Source organism: Pristiophorus japonicus, chromosome 6, assembly GCF_044704955.1.
Source record: "Pristiophorus japonicus isolate sPriJap1 chromosome 6, sPriJap1.hap1, whole genome shotgun sequence".
Taxonomy (NCBI): domain Eukaryota; kingdom Metazoa; phylum Chordata; class Chondrichthyes; family Pristiophoridae; genus Pristiophorus; species Pristiophorus japonicus.
In genome coordinates, this window is record NC_091982.1 from 39,766,476 (window position 1) to 39,789,290 (window position 22,815).

At 40.6% G+C, this 22,815-nt stretch overlaps 1 protein-coding gene across 1 annotated transcript; it reads right to left on the bottom strand.

The window, feature by feature from the left end:
• Positions 1–2,531: 2,531 nt before the first annotated feature.
• Positions 2,532–22,214, bottom strand: LOC139265627 (sorting nexin-12). Its single transcript, XM_070882783.1, has 5 exons — positions 21,849–22,214; positions 8,549–8,644; positions 6,912–7,036; positions 6,123–6,213; positions 2,532–4,073 (listed from the first exon to the last, which is right to left on the bottom strand). The coding sequence occupies exons 1-5, from the start codon at positions 22,014–22,016 to the stop codon at positions 4,044–4,046; spliced, it is 510 nt and encodes a 169-aa protein (XP_070738884.1). The 5' UTR covers positions 22,017–22,214; the 3' UTR covers positions 2,532–4,043.
• Positions 22,215–22,815: the final 601 nt, after the last annotated feature.

Sequence of the window (22,815 nt, forward strand, 5' to 3'; positions counted from 1 at the left end):
ACAGCAACATGCTCAATTTTTTCTCTGCACTAAAAATAGGTGTGGGTCAAGATCAAAAAAGGTTCTACAAACATAACTGCTACAAGTCATCTTCCTGGGTGAATGGACAGCTCAGCTGGATTGAAGATGTGATGCCAGACAACACACCCACCCCACCAGACCACAGCAGAATGGGAAAATGGTGCCCAAATATAATCCACCAACAGAACAGGTGAATAACTTGTTTCAGGATATTAAGAAAACTTTAGAAAAAAGGATCTTCCAGATGACCTTAAAATGTGACAATAGTCACAATTTTCAATCAAGAAGCAGCAGAGGTTTAAAATGGTCAAAATTGTGAGGATGCTAACAGCCCATCTGTCCAGTTTTCTGATGCACAAAGACTGCTAGAAAATGAGAGATGCAGCCAACATTGAAAACAATCCAAATGTGGACAGTACACGTCAGAAGTTTGATTTTATGATAGTACCACAACTGCTAACCCTCTTGCTCCACCGTCACTCACCTGTAACCCTCCATGTCCAGTTGCTCCCAAGGACAAGCATATTAGGCCAGAGGCTCCTCACCCAGTTTCCCCATCTACCCTTCCTTTCTGTAAGGAAAGGGTTAATCAGATTGTTCTGAAGTTGTTAATGTTATACCACTATTGATTTCTCTTTATATTGTAGTAATAGCAACCTTTAGCCTTTGCCCATTAAGCAGGGAAGTTAATCAATTTAAATTATCAGGACTAACCTTAAAGTAGTAGTCACTTCAGTAAACCCAATTAAAAGACATGCCTGTGCATAGATATTCCAGGGAACTTTAATCAGTTGTTAAGTGCAGTAAAAACAATTAGATCTGCAAAGAACATCTGGATTGATTCAGTATTCATTCATTGGATGAGTGTGTCTCTGGCAAGGCCAGCATTTATTGCCCATGAGGTGGTGGTGGTGGACTGCTTTCTTGAACTGTTGCATTCATGATGTGAAGGTACTGCCACAGTGCCATTTAGGTAGGCAGTTCCAAGATTTTGAAATGGTACTGAATAAAGACAAAAAACTTATATAAAAGTTTCACTTCATAGAATAGCAATTATAATGCAAGAGTGAAATTATAAAGTATGAAATTAATGAGTATTCAGATTCATAAAGGCTTAAGATACTGAGCTCAGAACTGTAACTTGTTTGAATCCCAAACCATTAAATGTGGATACAATTATCTTTTAAGTGCAAGTTTATGTACTACTGTACACTTGGAGATATGATATTCAATGTGCAAGAACTTTGATTCTAAATTGTTTCCCCTCAAAAGATATTTTCCAAAATGTAACTTAAATCAAATTGGAATATAAAAACAATCATTTCATCCCATCTCGCATGCAAGTAATTAGCATTGATTAACTCATGACCGAGATAGAGTTGGCTTCAAAATGTAATTCCTTATTGAAAAATGAAGTACCAAATAAATACACTAACCCTGGTCTGCCTGCCTGTCTCTCCTAGATTAATATGTTTTTTAAAGTTTATAAAACACTAAACAAAAGGTTTGTGAATCAGAAGTCTTTTCTTTCCCCCCTCCCCACTCACACAGCAGAGGGGGAAAAGGCACTGAGGAAGACCAGACTGAGCTGTATGGCACAGGCCCTCAAGGTCATCCACTGTCACTTACCTTCTCTACCACATATAAGCTCAGAAGTAACTTGGAAGTAGATAGCAGGGATGAGATTATTGTACTAGTAATCACCAATCACAAGAGCCACAGATGGGTAGTGGTCAAGGGGTCAGTGCAGCAGCTCAGGAGTGCAAGCACTTGCCTGGCAAGCTGCAGGACAACATTCTCATAGGTCCTGCTCTGTAAAGGAGGATGCTGGTCAAGTGTCATACCTGTAGAGGTATTAAGGGCATTCTCCCAGGATATACAGCAAATGGCAGGGGTCTCAGTGAAGAACAATGCCATTTTGTGTTACAACAGCAAAGGATGTTCATCACTATAACATGCCCTGGAGCATTTAGAAACTCTAGGCACACCTGCAGCAAAATCAGAATTGCAAAAACTTAATGCAGCTACATAAAAAAAACAAAATCATTAGTCAGCAAGCATCTCAATGGTGAAACGTTATTGAAAGTATTTCCAACATTTTCTGCCTTGAGCTCTATTCCCCCTTCCCCCAGATTTTACGTCTGATCAAATTAGGGTTGAACTCTTCCTTTATTTGCGAAAGCCAATCTGTACTCAATTGTAAAGGCAAAATCAGTGACAACTGCTTGTAGCCAGCAGACTAAGAAATTTGATTACCTGGAATCAAACTGTCCAACTAATTGCAATATGCAGTATAAAGTCCAAGTCACAGTAAAAACTACTTATACTTAAAAAGATCCACAGTACATTATTTTAGTGGGGAGAAAGAATTAAAAAGTGTGAAAACCTACATGTAACTAATTTACAATTGTTATTGGCAACCCAACTACAGGAAGGCTCACACTTCTGTTTCTGGAATTTTATAATGCAAACTTTGCATGCTGTATGAAAATAAAGACCAGCACAAACTGTGTTTTTACAGTGGTTTAATAGGAATGCACAAAGTGGACACATTATTTTGGACAGATTAGACATCATTTTGGATCAAGAGAAGGCTGCTCAATATAGTAAGAGTTATCTTTTCCCAGTGACATACAAAGGTATCTAAATAAAAATAAAACCAATGTAATTGTACCAAGAAAAATGAATCAATTCATGAGTAACTCTGCTTTGTGTGGAATGGCTCAGGGAGGACATTATTATTGGCAACATTGGCTGAATACAAGATAAAGATTCAACCATCAGCTCCAAATGCCAGTATACCCACATATTAATACAAAACAATCAGATTCATTTCTGGTTTCAGAGGGAAAAGACAGATTGCATTTTGCAATGATCTTTGGCAAAGATAATCCTACAGCATCATCCCAATTTATGTTATTCTGAGAGAATGATAGTTTATCAAGTGCAGACAGGATTGGACGTACCCATCCATAGATATGTTTGTCATATATACATACATCTAGTATAATATTCCCCAAACCTATAAACTTTAATAGACTCAATGACCGATAATGCATTTTTTGCGATTACAACTCCATACCTCAAAGTAAATATCCATCTACGAGGTTAGTTATACCAAATCCATCTGGTCCTGCACTATTAAGCACATCTCTTAACTCAATAAATTCAGAGTGGAGTATGTTTTTTCCCTCCCCCTTTTCTCCCTTCACCCTCATGTCATCATGAAACTGGGGAGGTCCAGGTTACACAAGTCCATTCATCTCAAGAATCTTCATTCACCAACTGTTTGGGGCTGCCCTCCCTACCCCCAGCTCCATGCGATGCTCCAGATTAGCAAGGCCACATTCAAACTCCACTATCCTGTTCAGGGCTCCAAATTCCAAGGTCCTTGGGGGAGGGTTTCAACCTCCTAGCTAGGACAATGCATGGTAACAACTCATTTGTGAGGAACAAATGAAAGAACACAGATTTCAAGCTCTAGTTCCAAAGAAAAATGACCCCTACCAGAGGTGCAATTTCATGCATCTTCAAATGTCATGAATACACCAAGATGGAGGCCCCAATTCAAGAGTAAGCCTGCATCAACAATCAGGACATCACAGATCACCTCAGCTACTAAGCAGTTGAGGTCTCTTTCCTCGCTGTTCTCTCCCCCCCCTCCCCCTCCCCACACATCCAACCCCCCACCCTGTCAACACTAGGTGGAATCACATTTGTTAAACCTTTTCACCAGATAAGAGTTGAAAACAAAAACTACAACTGCTGCTCAATTCCAAACAGACAGGAGCACAATATTAGGGTGACTAAATGCAAGTGCCAATTGCAAAAGTTATCCACATGCAAGAGTATCCAGTGTAAGCAGTAAAGAGGAAAGTAAAGCTAATTAGGTCAGAGGGCAGGGAAGAGAGCAAGACAGAGGGGCAACACAGTGAAACATTGAGACTATCAATTGTAATTTTCTTCAGGTTAACAGCCTTTCCATCCAAAGAGCTGCAGGTGACTCAGATTTGCTTCCCCTACTAGTCTTTAGTAGTCCACTTACACAGAATCTGGATTAGGGAAAAAAAAAATCAAAATTGGCAGTTTAATAGAAGTAGACTATTGACTGAAGTAGACAGATCCCCCACTCACTGTACACAATATTTAACTAGCTTTTTACATCCCCAAATGCATTCAGTGCAGATTTGTACCAATTACTTTGTGGGACTCTTCATAAATCAAGAGGGCCAATAACTGGAGTTGTGGTGAATTGATTAGCTTCATTAAAATCATCAGATTAATTGACCACATACCATTGTAATCTACCTGGAGCACTATCACTTGAAGCTAAGCAACAATTCTGTAGCAGAGCAAAGAAAAAGGTAGCTCAATCTCAAAAGGCAGCAGTTGGCCAGAGATGCAAGTGTTTTTTTTGCAGTCCTTTAGAGTTAGAGCAGTTTTAGGCAATAATTGGACATATGCATATCCCCTCAGCACTCCTCTACATCTTGTGTAGATAAAAATAGCATTTTGTTTCTAGAAAAAGATTTTGCCACTTTAGCTAGTAGGGTCCAAACCAATCTCACACACCCAAAGAATTAAATATTTTAAGAGAATATAAAAAGGTTAAGAGTACTAGAGGCAAGCACAAAAGAGTTTCCACAATGTCCATTTCCAGTTGAACAAGCAGAATTTCACAACACAAAAACAAGGAAATACAATATGGGAGTATGAACATGCAAGGGTTTAAGAACCTAATTTTGAAGAGACTAGAAACCAGAAATTAATCTGATGCAGTTTAAAGCCTAAAGTTTGAGCCAAGAATAACATTTCCCACACACCTGCTTGCACAACATCCAGCTTACTCAATTGCAGTACATTTTTTCCCCTCAATTCAGTTTTACATCAACAGGAAGTTTATTGAAGGTGTTACTAAATATGTAACAGTGAACAGTCACTTTGACAACAGTTAGCCAACAATGTCATTTGCCAAAATGTTGACCCTGCAGGTCAAAACTTTTTAAATAAAGCTTATATACATTTTGCAGCAAGGTATAACAACTCTACACTAAGGAGAATGTTTGAAACACACCTGATACTTTAACTCCTTTTAAAAAAAAACAAGGAAAACCTAGATATATTATTCCCTAGAACTTCATTTTTGGCTGAAAATGGCCAAGATAAAGAAAGTCAATGGTGTGATGTCACCATAACTAGCAGTCACATTGATTTTGTCCAAAAGTCTTGTTAAGTACATAAAAATTACTTGTTACAGCTTAGACAAGCTCACAGCTGTAAGCACTTACACTCTACACCTCTTCCTTGGGTTTAAGCATCTTGCAGTTCTACTTTATTCCCCCATTTATAGCTCTTTAAAAAAAAAAAACAAGTCCTGTATAAAGCCATTCAGTGCATCACAGAACAGAGGAAATGTGTTGGAACCTTGGTAAAAGTGGTAAGCGAGGAGAAGGGGTAACTGGAGCACATGTACTCAAGATCAGTGGGATTGGTTTATCAAGTTATCAAGGTACAAGCTTTAGGATGAGCTTAAGAGTCTTTTGGCGAATTGTTCTCCAGTAGTATTTTCAAGATAGCAAACATTTGCAGGGCACATAAGCTTTAGCATTTTACAGTATGAACAGTTACAACTTTAAACACCATCTGCGTTTGAACCAAGCCATACAAAAATTAGAAATTGTATTTAACATTGAGGTCTGAGAGCTGAACTTTAATGAACTTCTATTTTCCTCCAAGTGAAATCATGGTGGGCTTGGGGTGGAAGATGTAACAGAAGAAAGAAAAGTGTGAGGAAAATGAAGAGCCTGAACAATCTAATTCAGTAGGCTCAGGTTTTCAGACCAAGTCAAATGAACAGCACAAGACATGCTGCTCATTTCTGAACTTGCAGGTCCCAGGTTGCCTCTACAGGAACTTAGTGGGACAGAAGCAGTGTTAAAAAGCTACATTGATACGGTCATGAAACCAGCAGGGTTTACTTTTTAAACAGTTGAGATTAGAGGCAAGTGATAAGAAATGAAAGAATATATAAATTTTAGTGTAAAAATAAATGTAATTCACTGGAGGGAAGACCAAAGCACCCAGTTGACCTACTGACGTACTTTGCCAGGTACATAATTCCTATCGATGCTTTCCTCTTGCAAGAACATGTGCAAGCAACGTTCATTCTGGGCCAATGGATGACCTGCAATTCTAAAGAAAGAGAGAGAAAGTTAAATGCAAGGAAAAAGTTTGGAGACACCAAGATGATTCTAATGTTCCATAACTGCCTCTGCTAATTAAACAATATGGATTGCATTTGAATATTTCAAGCTGTATGGCAAGTGTCAGTTTTTCCAATTGGAACCATTGCTATAATGCTAGTTCTCTGCATTTTCTCCACGTCCTTGTATTCTTTCCTTTTAAATGCTTAGCCAATTCACTTTTAAATATATTCTGTCCAAATACTCACTTGTGGCAAAGAATTCCATATTCTAATAACTGCAAACAAAATTAAAGTCCCCCTCATTTTCCAGTAAATCTCAAGTCTATGCGAAGTGGTTGCCACAATCTCAACTTTTTACACTTAAAAACTTAAATTTTGAAAAATGCACTCAATAACCTACTGAAGACTCCAGTTTTGGTATTACAAGATCTTTTCCTACAGCAGTAGACCCAACCAGTAATGCTGCAATACCAGGATCAGTAGCTGGAGGTAGTCCCTTGTACTATTTCAACAGGTATTTTCCTGCCTATGAAAGATAGGGATGAGCATGACAAGTCACCATGAGGCTGCCCATACATTCCTGTACTTCCACAGGATGAAGCGACATGTAACTAGGAACTACAATGAAGATTAAAATTATTCAGAAACTTCCTAATGGGAAGGATGTTAGTCACATAAAATTTACTTGTTAATGAATTGTTCTAATCCCACTCTTCTTTCTTCAATAAAAGACTCTTCAAAAATTCCTTCATCCATTCTAAATGGAAGCTGTCGTTTTAAAGCTTTTCCTGGTAATGGTGGCACAACAATCTGCAGTGAATTATATAAAAAAAAGGAGATTAGGTAAAAACTAATGCATTGAACATTCCAGTATCTAGTTCTCACTACCAGAGCATTTTCAAATCACTATCTAGTCAGGAAGACCAAGTTTCAAAATGGATGCTTTCCCAATTAAGAGCATACTAATAAGAAGAAATTAAGATGTGTACTACACAGTAGCATTGAAATGTTGCAAGGTATGTTTTTCTGCTAATACAACTTTGAAATATTTGCACATCACTCACTAGCTTTATACTGGACACCCTCTCAGCCATGCTGTTCCATTACCACCCACTATTCTAGTACAGACAGAAGTCAAACATCCAATGCACAATAGAAAATCATATCACTACATATTAGAACTCTCATGCCTTGCTCAGTCTCAAATGTGCCAGAAAATATTAGCAATATAAATGCAGACAAGACACAATATTGAACAGTCACATTTTGTGGAAGGTCGTCTTGAAGCAGTTCTCCAACACCAGGTGCTGCTTCTGTAAACAAAAACATCCAGTTTGTATTGCTAGTTTTTGCAGCAGCTAGATGCACCCCAAGGGGTAGAGTCACTAGTTGATTAGACAACCAAGAAACAGGTTTTGACCCCTCACCTTTTTGTAGAGAAAGAAGCTACTACTGTGCTCAGCAAGAGAATGCATGCTGCGAAAATGAGTCAGGATTGCTAAATTGCAGTCTGCAGCAAGTAGTCTTATTTTTTAATATATAAAAAACACTAGGGGTTGGAAATTCGGCGATTGCGCGACCGGGTTTTTGGTGCTATTTCACCTTTTTTGGCGAAAAATTCAGTGACGTTTTGCGGCGGCGGTTTTCAAATACTGCTGGAGAGGACCGCCGCCGTGCAAGGCTTGAAATATCGCTTGCGGCAAAAATTTGGCTGCGTGTACTTGTGTTCTGCGCGAAAAATACAAACAGGGAAAAAGCTGCATTGCAGCCCTTGGAGCAGCGATAAGTATCAAGACCTGCAAAAAAAGGGAAGTTAAAGTTTTTATTTATTTTTTTTTAATTCTTTTGCAGCGATTCGCTAGATAAATGTCTTGAAAATGTCGTGGATTCCATCCCCCGCCAATTTATTTTTAGGTGTTTTTCCGCCCTCCCTAGGCCCAACTCAGTGGTATCGGCCTCGGTTCACAGTTGCACCACCGATTTTTACCGCCGCGCAAATTACAGCCTGAATGATAGCGATAACGGTAATTTTTGGCAAAAAAAGTTATCGCTGAGAACTGAATTTCTAGCCCTAGATATCTTTGTAAATCAAAGTTGTTCAAATGAGATGCACCCATTTACTGCATTGATTGAAAGGTCTGCTGTTATCTATTTTCATTGCACATGGAAAGTAGTGTTTAAAAAGTAAAATTAATACTCAAATAATGTGAATCAAGTCTAATTGACAGCACTAGTAAAGCAACATAAATACAAATCCCAAGACAAGAGATATATATCTCAATATACTTTCTCCTCAATTACAGCCATCAACCTTCCCATTACCTTACTGTCTCTCTCCAATTCACTTTTTAACCACTCAAAGTCGCTGTATCGTCTGCGCACACAAGAGTCCTTCATCTTAAAAATGGGAAGATTTGTCTGCAAAAGGAGGAACACAGTTGTGCTTTAAGATTGATGTAGTTCTGTGCACAAATACACAAATAAAGCTCTTCCATATAGAAATTTACACTTGAAGCTCACAGAACAGCATCAAAAATACATTTATACCCTGCATATAAATCAGTTGTATTCTATCAGCAATATGACACCACGCATGGTACAACATGCAGGACAACAAATAATTAGGTGATGCAGTACAAGTATAGCCCGGAGTACTTAAATTTTCTTTCCTATTGAAGAGCTCACTTAACTGCTTGGTCATTTCACCAACAGGAAAGGGCATGTGCGTGTGTGTGTGTGTGTGTGTGTGTGTGTGTGTGTGTGTGCAAAAATATCTTGCTTCTGAGCTAGAAATTGAAGAGTTGAATGTATGCACTGCATCGAGGGACGGTGGGGGCAGGAAGAAAGAGAAATTCTCCAATCTCACTCCAGCACCAGTTTCCAGATTCAAGTAGTTCATGATCGGCTTCCAAAATCAAGGACGTGTCTCTGGCCCTTCCGCTCCTACTCTCCACCTTCACTCAACAGTCAGACTAATTCCCTTCAATTAGCCCACCAGCTACCTGCTCCTTTAAACCCACTACTTCCTTTCTTCAGTCACTATTTCCAACACTTTTAAAACTTCACCAGCCCCTCCCTTAGAAACCCAATCTTTTGACCAGTCATTGCAAATAATTGTTTTCTTAGCTACTATCATTTCTAATCAACTATGCATTCATTTATCCTGCCACTCCACTTTAAGCCACTCCAATCTGGTTTTGGGCCAGTTCATAGTGATAAGACTGACTGTGTCAAATACACAAGTGACAACCTACATGACTACAACAGGTCTTACTGTCACCCCAATCCTTCAGCCACTGTGTTCCTTCAACACTTGATTACTTTCCTCCACTAATATAAAAGCAAACTACTGCAGATGCTGGAATCTGAAATAAACAGAGAATGCTGGAAGTCTCAGGTCAGGCAGCATCTGTGGAGAAAAACAGAGTTAACGTTTCGGGTTGATGACCCTTCGTCAGAACTGCCGAATGTTTGAAAAGAGCACATTCTTAAGCACTGAAAGGGGGAGGGGAAGAAAGAACAAAAAGGGAAGATCTGAGATAGGGTGGAAGGCAGGAGAGATTAGAGAGGTCAAATTGAAATGGTAATGACAGAAATTAGAAAAAGGTTCATCCAAATAGGGCATGAATGGCAGAGTGATGACCAGCTGCAGTTAGAGACAGAACAAAAAGAAAAAAAATATGGGGTGAGGGAGGAGGAGAAAGAGAAAGGGAGCCAAAGATGGCCAGAGGTTATGCTCTGAAATTGTTGAACTCCATGTTACAGAAGGCTGTAAAGTTCCTAAACAAAAGATGAGATGCTGTTCCTTGAGCTTCATTGGAACAGTGCAGGAGTCAGAGGACAGAGATATCAGAGTGGAGAATTGAAGTGACGGGCGACCAGAAGCTCAGGGTCATACTTATGGACTGAACGGAGGTGTTCAGCAAAGCGATCACCCAATCTACGCTTGGTCTCCCCAATGTAGAGAGAGAGTTTGTTTGTTCTCCCAGATGCAGCTACAATATAAAAACATTACTGTTTAAAGAATAAAGGGCTGCATTTGTCCAAAGCACAACCCCAAAACTTAGGGTTAGATATGAAGCAGATCTTGGTATAAATCAAAGTATGTGAACATTTTATTAAAGGATTCATTTCAACAGTGGTTGTGGAAAGATTAAGTTTGACAGTCACCCCCTAAAGTTGTTGCATCGCTTCATTAAAAAGAATAGTTAACCAACAGCAATGATTGGTCAGATCTACAAGAACACACTAGGCTTTCAAATTATTGCTGTAAAGCACTCCTGGTTAACTGGTTTCAAAAAAAAGATTTGAGTGCTGACTTAGCATCTGTCTGCAGGACCTTATCAGTTTCCGTTACAAAATATTAACCATTTGCAGTGGCTATGAGAAAAATTGAGAAATGCTGTGTCACACAACTTCATTATAAGCCAAGCTTCTTACTCAGTTGATAAAACACACCCAACTCAACACACCCATCTCAGGTTTGTGAGGTAGAGATAAGCTAGTGTCAGGCTATTGTATGCATGGTTTAAATTGGGCAGATTGTAAAAAAAAAAACTTAGCAGAACTCAACAATTCCCCAAATTTCTCCCCGAGAAAGCATGTTCATGTTCTCCAAAGTTGTGGTTGGGGGGGGGGGGGGTGCAAAAAAAGAGGGGAGAAAGAAAGACCAACAATAAACATCCTCTTGCACAACGTGAGCATGGCCCCATGCTATAGGTGGCCTACAGAAGTAGCACTAGCTGTGAATGCAGAGCGGATGAGCCCAATGGTTATCTTCAGTGTACATAAAATATACAAGACAAGTATATGGGTGGGGAGAAGGGTGTAGGGATACAATTTGTAGAATTATTATTTTGAAGCCAACTACACATCTGGAAAGAATTTTAGCTCATGCTTATGGACCGACTATACTTTAGTAGGAACATTGGTGAAATTCACAAATGTAATTAACAAGTGCTTAGTTATCTGAGGTAACCAACTGTACCAAGTTCTTCGACAGAACAATTACCAGCTTGCCCACATTCAAAAGACATGTACTAGGAAGAGTCATTGACGTTAAGCAAAATAGCTGGAAGCAATTCATCTTTACTAGGGGTCAGCCTTGGAGCAGTGGTAGCACTCATTTTGACTCATTAGTTTGTGGGTTCGAGTCCCACACCAGAGACTTTAAGCACACAATCTCGGCTAACACTTCAGTACAGTGTTGAGGGAGAGCTGCACTATCAGGAGATGCCATCCTTTGGATAAGATTACATTACATAGGATATATGGCACATACAGGCCATTTGGCCCAACCAGTTCATGCCAGCGTTTATGCTCCACTCTAGTCTCCTCCCAGTGTTCCTCATTTAACTATCAGCATAACCGTCTATTCCCTTCTCCGAGGGAATAGAGGGTTATGCTGTTAAACAGAGGAACTGTCTGCCCGCTCAGGTGGGCATTAATGATCCTACGTGCGTAAAGATATCCTATGGCACTATCCGAAGAACAGGATAGTTCTCCCCAATATTTATCCCTCAACCAACATTACTAAAAAGCAGATTATCTGATTGCTGCTTATGGGACCTTGTGTGGAAATTGGCTGCTGTTTTTGCCTACTTTACAACCGTAACTACACTTCAAAAGGCACTGTATTGGCTATAAAGCACTTTGGGACATCCTGTGGTCATGAAAGGCACTGTATAAATGCAAGTTCTCTTTCTTATTCAGGTCTTTTATGTTGACTTTCAATTTTGGATTCCTGGAACCCAGTAGCCAGCTCCTGGTGTTTACACCGTTAAGTCAGTCTTCCATAGTCAGTCAGACAACAGAGCAAGGTAAACCCAGGAAGTGGGAAATACTCAAGCAGATTTATATTTGTGGCTACTGGGTTTTAATATAGCCTATGGCAGGATCATTGGATATATGGTTATTTAATATATATATTTTTTTAAATGGAAACCTCATTTGTTGGCTTTAAAAAATATATATAGAGTAAAGCTATTGTGATGGAGCCATATGGTTCATTTCAACTGTTGAAAACAGACCAGTGTACAAGTTACTGAGCTGGGTGCTAGCCACTTCAGCCCAGTTGGTCGTGCAAAGTCATGATCAACAGCTGAAGCATTAAGTTGGGCAAGCTTTCCTACAGATTAGTCAAGCAACAACCTGATACTTGTGATCAGTCAGTCGTAAGATGCCATCACCATCTCTGGTCATGTCGTGTCCCACTGGCTGGCTGAGGGGTGGGAGGAGGGACGGAGCCAAAGCACAGTAGCATGCAGTCAGGTGAGCATAGCCGTGGAAATCCTCAACATTGAATCTGGACTCGATAAATTCTTATAGCTTCAGGCCAAAATAAGCCCACAGTAATCGCTCACTGACCATTAGCCACAACCAATGAATTAGTACTAGCGTTGAGCACCATTTGGAGGGCGCACCAAGGGAATATAATGGGACGTTTCAGGTGCCCACATGACTTGGTAGGTCATGCTGCCGAGTATAACTAATAGCTCAGCTACAAGAGAAATAGGAAATGTACATTAATATAATGTACATTTTAAATATTCAAATCTCCTGCATATATGCAGTATTTTTTTTTAAGTTAACAAATGCTGAATCAAATCTATACAGTAGCAGCAGAATGGAATTCAAAATGAGTATGCAGGTTTCCTATTCAGGAAAGTCTGGTGTAGTCTTATATTTTATATATGTAAAAGCCCACACTAGTCTCTGCTGAATTGGCAGACTCTGCAAGTCACACACACACAGAACATTCACTACTCAGACCAGTGATGCTCCTACCATTGCTAAATGTGCAAGAGCACCACCGTTGTTTCAATCCTTATACTGATAAGGGAATGGGAGGGTAAACCCTATTTTTTCCACCGGCACACTGCAAAACCTGTACATATTCTCACTGCAGTTCAGACAGTTTAGAATGTAAAAACAGAAATCACTGGAAATAAACTTTAGTCAACATCTGATGGGCAACAGGTTAACTTTCAAGTGCATTCTCTAGCAAACGAATTAAGCCACTTTGTAAAATGCAAAGACAGACAACAGATACTCCAAATGGAGGATGAACACTCAGCAAATTGAATAGAAAAACAAAAATTTATTAAATGATATAAAAAAAATTATTGCAAGGCAATGAAGATGCATAAGAGAATGTGCAAATAACCAGGAAGGCAAGAATCAGAAGTCACATACAAGGTCTGAAATGACACAGGCAAGAACTGGAACTAGAAGTCCACCAGTCCTGGGGCAAAAAAAACCCATGCCTGAAAAATTAACTCGCCTCCCTATCCACCCAGACCATAATGCACCCACTCCACATCCCTGGGGCAATGGCCAAGGTCTAAAGTTATTGAAATCCATGTCCAGATCCAAGGGCTGCAAAATGCCAAGAGAAATATGGATTTTTAAAATTTGCATTATAAGAGATTTACAGTAGTGTTTAGATTTTTTCAATTTTTACTCTATTATAAATCTTTAATCATGTGACTCTCTACAAGGAATATTTGAAGACATCTAAAATGGTAACTCTTGAGCCAAGTGCAACCCCTACTCCATGCCCAGGCAATGTAGCTTCAAAATCAATTTGTACATCTTCCTCATTTGGCCATTAATTTTGTGGGCCTGGAGATTTTGCCTCCGTGATGGATATACCGTAGCTCAGAATAAGTTGTGTTAGCATTAGCAGCTTGATTTACATGTAAACAAATGGAAATGTAGAAGATGCGATGCCAGAGTTGTAGGGTTGTCAGGCTGGAGCAGGTTGGAGACAGAGGGAGGAGTGAGGCCAGATAAACAGTTACAGCAAGGTTGTGAACAGTCTGATTCAACATGAGATAGTGGCCAAGGTGAGGGATGGAATCACTGGCAAAGAATTAGTACATGACAGGGGCCAAAGAGAGGAAATTGCAGTTCATTCAGGACTGGATGTCAGACAACAAGCAGTCTAACAAGAGAGGCAGTGGAGGGGTTGAAAGAGGTTGGTGAGGTAAAGTTGGGTGTCTTCAGCAAACATTTGGAACCAAACATCATGTGGGCAGATGATGTGGCTGAGGGGCAGCATTTGGGTGAGAATTAGGAGGGAGACCAAGATCCTTGGAGGACTTCGGGAGGTAATGGTGCAGGGGCAAGAGAGAAGCCATTGCAGAAGATTGTATGGGTATGATTGGAAAAGAGTGGAACCATGCGAGGGCAGTCCCATTCAACTGGACATTGGAGGATGGAGTGATTAACCATGTTAAAGGCTAGAGAGGGCGACAAGGATGAGGAAAGAAAGACAACTTGGATTTATATAGCGCCTTTCACAACCACCAGACGTCTCAAAGCGCTTTACAGCTAGTTAAGTACTTTTAGAGTGTAGTCACTGTTGTGTAATGCAGGAAATGCAGCAGCCAATTTGCACACAGCAAGCTGCCACAAACAGCAGTGTGATAATGACCAGATAATCTGTGTTTTTTTGGTTATGTTGATTCAGGGATAAATAGTGGCTTAGACACCAGGGATAACTCCCCTGCTGTTCTTCAAAATAGTGCCATGGGATGTTTTACATCCACTTGAGGGGGCAGACAGGGCCTCGGTTTAACGTCTCATCCGAAAGACAGCACCTCATCACAGTGTCGCACTCCCTCAGTACTGCACTGAAGTGAGCCTAGATTTCTTTATGCTCAAGTTCCTCGAGTGGGACTTAAACCCACAATATTGTGACAGACACATGGGTGCTACCCACAGCCACAGCTGACAGAGGTGGGGGGGGGGGGGGGGGAGTAGGGCACCAGAGTCACTGTGGATATCTAGAATTAGGACTGTTTCAGTGCTTTGGCAGGGACAGAAACCCGATTTGCGAGGTTCAAACGTTGAGTTATGGGAAAGATGGGCACAGATTTGGGAGACAACACATTCAAGGACTTGAGCAGAAAGGGTAGCTGGAGATGGGGCAGTAGTTTGCAAGGACTTGCATCTCTTCTATAGGCTATTTGCTGACTGGGGGTTCGAAAGGGAATAGAGAGGAAAGAAGAGAAGGGTGTGAGCACACAACCCAAAGTGGTGCAGTTTGCCACAGGAGGATCAACTTGATGCTTTAAGGTGTGTCCTACAAGTTACACTGGCTGCAAGTACACACTACCCCTGCCATTGACTGCATCTCCAACAAAGTACATTTCCAACAGCAATTTTTAATAGCTTTTCATCCAGCACAGGTTGAAGGAATAGAAACAAGCAGTTGCCAGCTGGAAACCAGAATCACAGGAAAGTAAAATTTGCTTTAGTTACAGCCATCAGTTTCACGCTTTTTGAAAGTATAATTCAGATAGTTTAAAAAAAATAAAGTATGTTTGTTCATCCAGCTTGATAAAACAGGAAACAGGAAGGAAATCCACAACAAAAGCGAGGAAGTTGAGGCTAAACATAAATTGAGCAGGTCAAGGGATTTTGCCTTCTACAATATCCTATTGATCCTGGAGATGATTAGCTTGACAGCAAGCTACCTGGGTCTAGATTCATTTCCAACTTAAGTACCTACAACTAGCACTTTTCTTAACCCTTCTGCTGCCAAATAAATGTTATACTGTAAGCAGAGCTTTTAAGCAGTAATGCAACAAAGAGGGTAAACTGGACATTTGGAAACATTACTATGTTATTTAGTTGGGTGATGGATGATGAAATTATACAGAATGCATTAATTAAATCAAAACTTAGTATTAACACTAATCCATCTGTGACTTATGTTAGTGTATTTGGTGACTGAGCAATGATGGGAGTGCAGCTACCCAGAGACCAGTTCAACAGAAACACAATCTTTACCAAAGAAAGGTTGTGTAGTTATAAAGACTGCTGTAAACACACCCGTTTAATGTGCAAGTAGGCTTAATTAGATTAGACTCAAGTATTTTGTAACAATTTTGTGCAAATGGCTGGTCCTGCCAGCTTACATTTTGAGCTCCAAGGCACAAAGCATCAATTGCTGGCTCAGCGAATAAAGTCAGCATTCACATGGTCTTCAATGTGAGGAAATCAGAACAAACAAGTGCACAGTAATACCACATTTATGCTTGCCATCAACACAAAGTTTTCATAGAATCATAAAAATTTACAGCACAGGAGACCATTCAGCCCATTGTGTCTGTGCCATTAGAAGAATCATAGAAAAATCATTTAATTAAAAAAAAAGTCAACAGCTTAGATTTCTAATGTGCTCATTACATAGACATCTCAGCACTTTACAGGGTGGTACAGCAAATGCACAGGCCAAAAGACAGACGAGTAGGTCTTGGGTTTTATTTCAGTTTGTAGTATGTTAACTGCTTGCTGGAAATGCAAGAGACACTGGATAAAGTAATGGAAAGCTGCTGGGACCTTTGGACCTGCACTCCAGCACAAGTTACCACCTTTAGGGGAAAAAGGTTGGAAAAACACAGACAAGAATATATTTGTCTTTTCACATGAGACAGAATATGCAACATCTTACTCTTCAATATTAATCTTACTGTCTTTCATAATCACCCAGCATAAATATTTAGGGCATATGGATCTCCTCATCAACTGGAGGTAGATTGTCAGCTTAATATTTAAAGTTGAAACTGCAGAGGTTACTTAAACATTAGCTGCTGCTCACCATTGGTTCTCATTGAGTTGCTGCCAATTAAATTTAGTGTGCTCAGCAAACACAATCACGTGGGATTCGAGGCCAATTCATTCTAAAGTCCTTGTGTTTTTTAAAAAACAAACAAACATTTTGCTAATATGCAACACTTCAGATTTGAGTGAAGAAAAATTGCACCACCATTTCATGAGAAAGTACTGTAACATGCAGGGCATACATTGCACTTCAACAGTTCCCCCTGAAGATCTAAGCCCAAATGTCATGCAAGCCTTTTTATTTAAAAAGTAGGAAAAAAGGAGGTGCAACGAGACCTGGGTGTCATGGCTCATCAGTCATTGGAAGTTGGCATACAGGTACAGCAGGCAGTGAAGGCGGCAAATGGTATGTTGGCCTTCATAGCTAGGGGATTTGAGTATAGGAGCAGGGAGGTCTTACTGCAGTTGTACAGGGCCTTGGTGAGTCTCCACCTGGAATATTGTGTTAGTTTTGGTCTCCTAATCTGAGGAAGAGCATTCTTGCTATTGAGGGAGTGCAGTGAAGGTTTACCAGACAGATTCCAGGGATGGCAGGACTGACATGAGTAGAGACTGGATCAATTGGGCCTTTATTCACTGGAGTTTAGAAGGACGAGAGGGGATCTCAGAAACGTATAAGATTCTGACGGGACTGGACAGGTTAGATGCGGGAAGAATGTTCCCGATGTTGGGGGAAGTCCAGAACCAGGGGACATAGCTTTAAGATAAGGGGCAGGCCATTTAGGACTGAGATGAGGGGAAACTTCTTCACTCAGAGTTGTTAACCTGTGGAATTCCCTGCCACAGAGTTGTTGATGCCAGTTCATTGATATATTCAAGAGGGAGTTAGATATAGCCCTTACGGCTAAGGGATCAAGGGGTATGGAGAGAAAGCAGGAAAGGGGTACTGAGGGAGTGATCAGCCATGATCTTATTGAATGGCAGTGCAGGCTCGAAGGGCCGAATGGCCTACTCCTGCACCTATTCTCTATGTTTCTATGTTTCGAGTGAATGTGGACACATTGATTTGATGTTTTTCCAAATGACACTTCCCACAAAGTCTGAATATTCAGTGCCATGGCTATTTAGATGTGATGAAACAAAAATGTAAGACCACATTGGACTATATTATATATATATTAAATTCAGTTTAAGTCACTCCCTTTGTTTTAAAAAAAAGAGGGCATTTTTTCCTTCAACACGAGAGTTAAATCAATTTTTCACAAAATTAGTCAGTCAGTCATGTCATTGCATATGGGGAGTCAAGACCAAGTGCAGTATTCAAGACAAGCAGGGTTAGAGGGCTGGGGAAAGAGGCAGAGAATGTTAACTTAGTAAGAAGTGGTAGGAGCTTTAGCAAGCTCCCTTTTGGAGAGATCTGTCTGATTTCAATGTGAGGTTGGGAGTTTATCTGCCCCATCCTCAATTACCTCAGTAGAAAAGGTAGGGGCCATCATAGATATACAGTGAGGAGGCACATGGTTCCTGACCATAGGTGCTCAGAAATGTTAAATCTCAAGTATTTGCAGACACTGGGCCAACTTGGTTGAAGTCCAGAGGCTGAGAAAGTACAGGAGACCTCTTGACTTCCGTGGATGCCCTTAAAGAGGTGCACATGGGGAAGAAGGAGTAGCAGAACATTGCCAGGTTCATACTTAGAAGTTTACTGAATGACTGCATTCAAGTGATCAGGGCTAGAATTGCATTTTCAGTGGAGATAGAAGTATCGATGAGCAAATTCTGTTTTTGGTTGAAACATTACACACATTCCTTGTTATTGAGATTCACTCATCACAGTGCCACATTCCTCTACAACAGGTACTGGGTAGAATTACACAACCCACCTTATGTTTTTACTATTCAAATTAGTCAGCTCCTAATATTCTGTCCTAATCTTAAGCTGGCTCCTTTTAGTGGCAGACTTGTTAATACTATTTTTACATTGGTCAGAATCTGCCATCAAAATAAAAAGCTGGATATAACAGAGTACATGTCAGGAGATGGCTTTTAGATACAGGTTTCCTAGAATTCAAGTTAAAACAGCAGAGTTATAAAAACAGCTTCAGATATGCAGCACCTTTTCCACCAGTGTCAATTTACAACTACCACACAAGCAGATTTCCAATTTAAGCAATATCATGCTGCAAACATGCTCCGTATTAGGACCCTCAAGATCCATTGGGCTTTGAATTACAACAATGGTCTGCCAGACTAGGAGGACCTCTCCAGTTGTTAACTCAAGACAGTGAGAATATGACTGGGCAAACAAATGCAATCGTAATTCAAACACACGATTGTTTCCCTGTCCTCAAAACCTCTTGGGTAAACTTTTAAAGAGCGAGTCTTTGAGAGATAGAGAGATAAATGATTTACAGCAATTGATTAAGTTAAACTCATTATATGGGATTCTAGGATTATTGTAATTGATCTAATGATTCTATTCACTTTTCCATGGAAAGTTGCAGACCAGTAGCCTGGTTTATTCCCCTCCTCACCCCTCCAATATATAGTGCTGACTCAACTTCACCTGCACATGACACCCAAGATAAAAGCAGCAAAACTACCAATGGAAGAACCAAGAACAATTGTCTCTGGAGGCAATAGTGCCACTAGTGTATGCTAGCTCAAGCTCTCAGCCAACTCATCAAGGCTAACCATTTTGTTTTTGCAGCACTGTATTGGATGGGTGAGGGTGAGGGAGAGGGAACAAACAAGGCTACTGATATACTTTTTCCATGGAAAATTGCAGATCAAATCATTGGATTCTATAATGATGTTTGTTAGCAAGGATGGTCTGGTATCCAGAAATTCAAACTGCAATTTCAACTGGTCTTCAATTGTATGTGCCACTTGTGTTACTGCTAGTCGTGTAGAATCCACCATGCAACAAAAAAAATCCTAATTTGCAGACGACTTGCAATTCATCTTGCTGTAAATGTACTGCAATGTGTAACAAAGCACAAACTGAAATCAATTTCTGCTCCCAAGAGCAGCTTCACAGTAAATATCTAAAGGGCACCTTTATTTAAAAAGTCAGGAGTAACAGTCTCAATAACAATGAATTTAACTGAGATTGCTGAGCCATGCAGGCCAGTTAAGTCCCAGAAACCCATTTGAAGGTTAGTTTCTCAACTTTGACAATTGTGCCACATTAGTTCCCTGGGGAAGTAGAAACAAATTAAATATTTTAAAACTTTACAACTTCACAATGCTCATCTCCTAGTCTAGCATCACCATATGGGGGGCAGAGAAGAATAGCAACACTAGTACATTACACTTCTTATGCAATACTCACAACTCATACCCTCAAATTGGTCATGCAGTCACCTATGCTTCATTCAGGTGTGAAGAGCACAAAATACTCTCTGGAAAATCCTAGTTTGGAAGAAACTATTATACAACTGTATAGCAGGAGTCTTTCTGCTAGACATACAAAAATATTTCATAAACCCATCACAAGTTTCAAATCTCTTCTAATTCAATATCAGCCCTCAACAATTTTAACTATTGCCATTTACAGTCTTCATTTTACAATAGAAATTTTTCAGGCAAACTGCAATGAGGATTTAGAGGACATTGTGTTTTCAGACATACAAACTAATTCAATAATACCCTTTTATATTACAGAACAGAATCTGTACTGTTACCCAATACTGATGCTGTGGAATCTACATTTGAATTGTTGGAACTCTCCACAACACTGAAGGGGTGAAATACACATGAACTTGTGCATGCCCAATTTTATAATTCCATTTTAAAAACAGAATTTACCACATATGAATTGAACCAATACAAGTCTTGCAAAATGACAGTGATCAAAAGTCAAACATGATATTTTTCTATTCAATCTGACCACAGACCTTCCTCTATGTTGGGGGGTGGGGGTGGACAGGGGAGATCCATCCATACAAGCCAGCAGTAGCAACAACTGGAAACTACTTTTGAAGGGCTTTAGCTATTTCCTTCATCAGTCATTGAGATGCATTTTTCAATAGCTATGTTCGCTCCTTCTCCCCTCTAGTGTCAGCCACTTTTTTGATATATTAGGGAAATCAAGGGATATCAGGATAGTGCAGAAAGATGGAGTTGAGGTAGAAAATCAGCCGTGATCTTACTGAATGGCAGAGCAGGCTCAAAGGGCCAATGGCCTATCCCTGCTCCTATTTCTTATGCTCTTAGAAACGACAAGGCATCTTATTACACTCCACATTAAAAAAAGAAACCTCACATCCGAGTCTAACTTGATGAAAGAGTCACTGGAAAGGAGTGTAAAAATTGGTATTTTCAATTGCATTATGCACAGCCAGGTCGCACACTAATATAGTTTAGTGACAGAACGTACATGAGCTCAGAGTCAGCTCTTTCCAGAAATCACTAATTAATGCTGAAAGTAAAACTGAAATTATTGTAAAGACGCAGACCACTAAAGACAAAAGTCTCCAGCTTTTTAAATAAGAAACCAGAATAAAACACGACCTGTAGCGGTGTTGGAAAAATAAAATGCTTTCAGGTCCATTAGGACGTGAACGTGAAGCTGAAACTCGGGGTAAATAAAGAGGATTGTATTTAGTTTAAAAACGGTGAGCTATTTAATATTGAGCAACCAAGGGCACTTATGATCGAACATTTCTGCAAGACAAACATTATTCTCTCCCGGGGAGGGAGATATATCTCAAGTTATCCGCGCTTAAGCATGTTTTTAAAGGAAATATTTCTACGTAGACAAGACTTGAACGCATTTTTCCCCTCCTAAAATAAGACATCTTGGAAATATTTTTGTGTAGACAAGACCTGGGCGCTTTCCCACTCCTCCTAAAATAAAACATTTTCCGTTTGATCAAGAGATGATGACAATTCTCCACCAGCTTCGGGGGGGGGGGGGGGGGGGGTTGGTTAGAAAGAGCGCAGGCCGCGACTGAAGCCTCGGGCATAAATTTATACACGCTCCTGCTCCCACCCTCCAACTTGCGCAGGGCGGCGGCTAGGAGCCAGGCTGAAGCCATCTACTCACCCTCATTCGGACCTCGTATGTGGTGTACTTACTCCTACCGACCCCGACCGTCTGCGGGTTGAAGATGTCGATCTCGAGGAAGTTGCTAGGAGGCCCGTACGCGTCGTTCAGGTCCTGCGGCTTACTGTGAAGCCTGCGGGTGTCGGCCACCCCCAGTGCCTCCGCCATCTTGGGGGGGAAAAAATTAAATTTCAAAACTCCGCTCCGCTTATTTTACCCCCGGCGGCCGGTCTGAGACCTTTTTAAAATGCAAAAATCCACAGACTCCACCCGCAGCCGGCATAACCCAATAATACGACGGACAACCTTCACCGTCACGTATTAGCTATTCAGCTTTCCACAGGTCGGGTCGGGCGGGGAGGGGCGAAACCAGTGGCTGGAACCCGGGATGATGCATAACTCAGTATCCTCGCCTCGCTAACCCCCGACCAGCAACTCGGGTACTCATGATACAGGGTCCGCCCTCGCCACGCCTCGCTGCCGCGTCGGGAACTGAATTATTCACGTTACAGGGTGCGCCCTCCCCGCGCCCCACGGGAACCTTGGGTATTCATGTTACAGGGTTCGCTTGTACCCCGTTACCGCATGACAAACTCAGCTATTCATATTGCGGGGTTCGCCCACACCGCGCGAGGAGGCGGGGAGCTAACCAATCAAAATCGCGATGTTGGAGATGGTGCACTCAGATTCCGGGGTGCCGAGTTGCCCACCTTTGCACGAGTAGAAGGCAACATCAATTGCACTGAATCACCTTTATAGGACAGGTAATTGCATGCTGCACTAACATTTCATGTGTTTTGCTGTCCACTTGGGTTTTCTCTCCACTGCAATTGGATTATTTTCTACTTCATTCCCAATTATTTAAGCAAACGTTTTTTTTGTAGATTTTAATTTTATCCCCAATTACATTCTAGGAAAAATATTTGAGATACAGCTCCAACATCTACATCAAGTACCCTGAACCAAA

What these genes read in the sequence shown, in the direction of transcription:
- LOC139265627 (XM_070882783.1), bottom strand. Translation starts at nt 22,016, where the DNA reads ATGGCGGAGGCACTGGGGGTGGCCGACACCCGCAGGCTTCACAGTAAG. An exon ending in CATACGAGGTCCGAATGAGG is followed by an intron (nt 8,645 to 21,848) that starts GTGAGTAGATGG and finishes CTCCTTTTGCAG; the next exon opens with ACAAATCTTCCCATTTTTAA. An exon ending in GGAATTATGTACCTGGCAAA is followed by an intron (nt 4,074 to 6,122) that starts GTACGTCAGTAG and finishes TCCCTAATCCAG; the next exon opens with ATTCTGTGTAAGTGGACTAC.